The sequence below is a fragment of the Etheostoma cragini genome, unplaced genomic scaffold, assembly GCF_013103735.1.
Source record: "Etheostoma cragini isolate CJK2018 unplaced genomic scaffold, CSU_Ecrag_1.0 ScbMSFa_4657, whole genome shotgun sequence".
NCBI classification, from domain to species: Eukaryota; Metazoa; Chordata; class Actinopteri; order Perciformes; family Percidae; genus Etheostoma; species Etheostoma cragini.
Genome location: NW_023269051.1, coordinates 63,104 through 64,503, shown reverse-complemented (window position 1 = coordinate 64,503; position 1,400 = coordinate 63,104). Strand labels below are relative to the sequence as shown.

Here is a 1,400-nt window from a genome sequence, read left to right as displayed (position 1 = left end):
GAGGGGGACTTAGAGGGGGACTTAGAGGGGACTTAGAGGGGACTTAGAGGTGAAATTAGAGGGGGACCTAGAGGGAAGTTAAAAGGGACGTTAGAGGGGGACTCAGTAGAAACCCAGAGGAACCCTAACCCAAAAATATAGTATGAGGTTTGTGAATGATTCAGGAATATTAGAGGAATGTTTACGGTGTCTGGTTAGCACCATGTGATCAGCTGATGGAAAGGTCACCTAAAGGTCATTGATCAGCTGATGGAAAGGTCACCTAAAGGTCATTGATCAGCTGATGGAATAATCAAAAGTAAAACTTAAAACCGTGTCTATAATGTGTTTTAGTTTTCTACGTTTTCAGATCAGTAGAAGAAAAAAACGAGTCTGACTTCATTCACAACTTTAAAATTCAGTAAAGGTTGTTGGTATATAATGCAGACATGTTGGATACGTAGCAACGATGTTACAGAAGATGATGTCATCAATAATGAGCTCGACACTTTAAAGAAATGCTCTTCGTCTCCAAGGAAAGGTAAGGTAACTGCTAAGTCTGTCTGTCTGTCTGTCTGTCTGTCTGTCTGCCTGTCTGTCCTCCTGTCTGTCTGTCTGTCTGTCTGCCTGTCTGTCTGTCTGTCCTCCTGTCTGTCTGCCTGTCTGTCTGTCTGTCTGCCTGCCTGTCTGTCCTCCTGTCTGTCTGTCTGTCTGTCCTCCTGTCTGTCTGTCTGTCCTCCTGTCTGTCTGTCTGTCTGTCCTCCTGTCTGTCTGTCCTCCTGTCTGTCTGTCTGTCTGTCTGTCTGTCTGTCGTCCTTTCTGTCTGTCTGTCTGTCTGTCTGTCTGCCTGTCTCACTGAACTCAGAAGGAAAGAGAAGAAGAAGAAACTTCACTAAATGAGGTTGTGTTAGTCCTCCTGAGGCAGCGTGGAGGACAGGGCGTACTCCGTTACCATGGAAACATCTTCTTCTTCTCCCTCCTCTCGCTTCTCCCTGTCGCCTCCCTCCTTCTCTTCCTCCTCCTTCTCCTCTTCCTCCTTCTCTTTCTCCTCCTTCTCCTCTTCCTCCTTCTCTTTCTCTGCCTGCTCGGCCGGTGCCAGCTGGGCGTGGACTTCGGTGAAGGAGACTTCCTGTTTGGTGGCTACTTCCGGTTTGGTGGCTGCTTCCTGTTTGGTGGCTGCTTCCTGGTCGGTGTGTCCCGGCGAGGACACCTGGACGTCGGCGTCAGGGACAACCTCGTTCTCTTCCTGGAGAGACGCTTCGGCAGGATGAGAGTCGGAGCCGCTGCGATGCTGCAACATAGAGAGACTATAATCTAGCAGCGCTAGCAACGCTAGAGAGGGAATGCCAGAGTGGGAATGCCACAGGGGGGAATGCCAGAGGGGGAAAAGCCGGAGGGGGAATGCAAAAGAGGGAATGCCA

At 49.7% G+C, this 1,400-nt stretch overlaps 1 protein-coding gene across 1 annotated transcript; it reads right to left on the bottom strand.

Moving 5' to 3' along the window:
- Positions 1–536: 536 nt before the first annotated feature.
- LOC117941218 (101 kDa malaria antigen-like) lies at positions 537–1,282 on the bottom strand. Its single transcript, XM_034866307.1, has 2 exons — positions 827–1,282; positions 537–654 (listed from the first exon to the last, which is right to left on the bottom strand). The coding sequence occupies exon 1, from the start codon at positions 1,277–1,279 to the stop codon at positions 887–889; it is 393 nt and encodes a 130-aa protein (XP_034722198.1). The 5' UTR covers positions 1,280–1,282; the 3' UTR covers positions 537–654; positions 827–886.
- Positions 1,283–1,400: the final 118 nt, after the last annotated feature.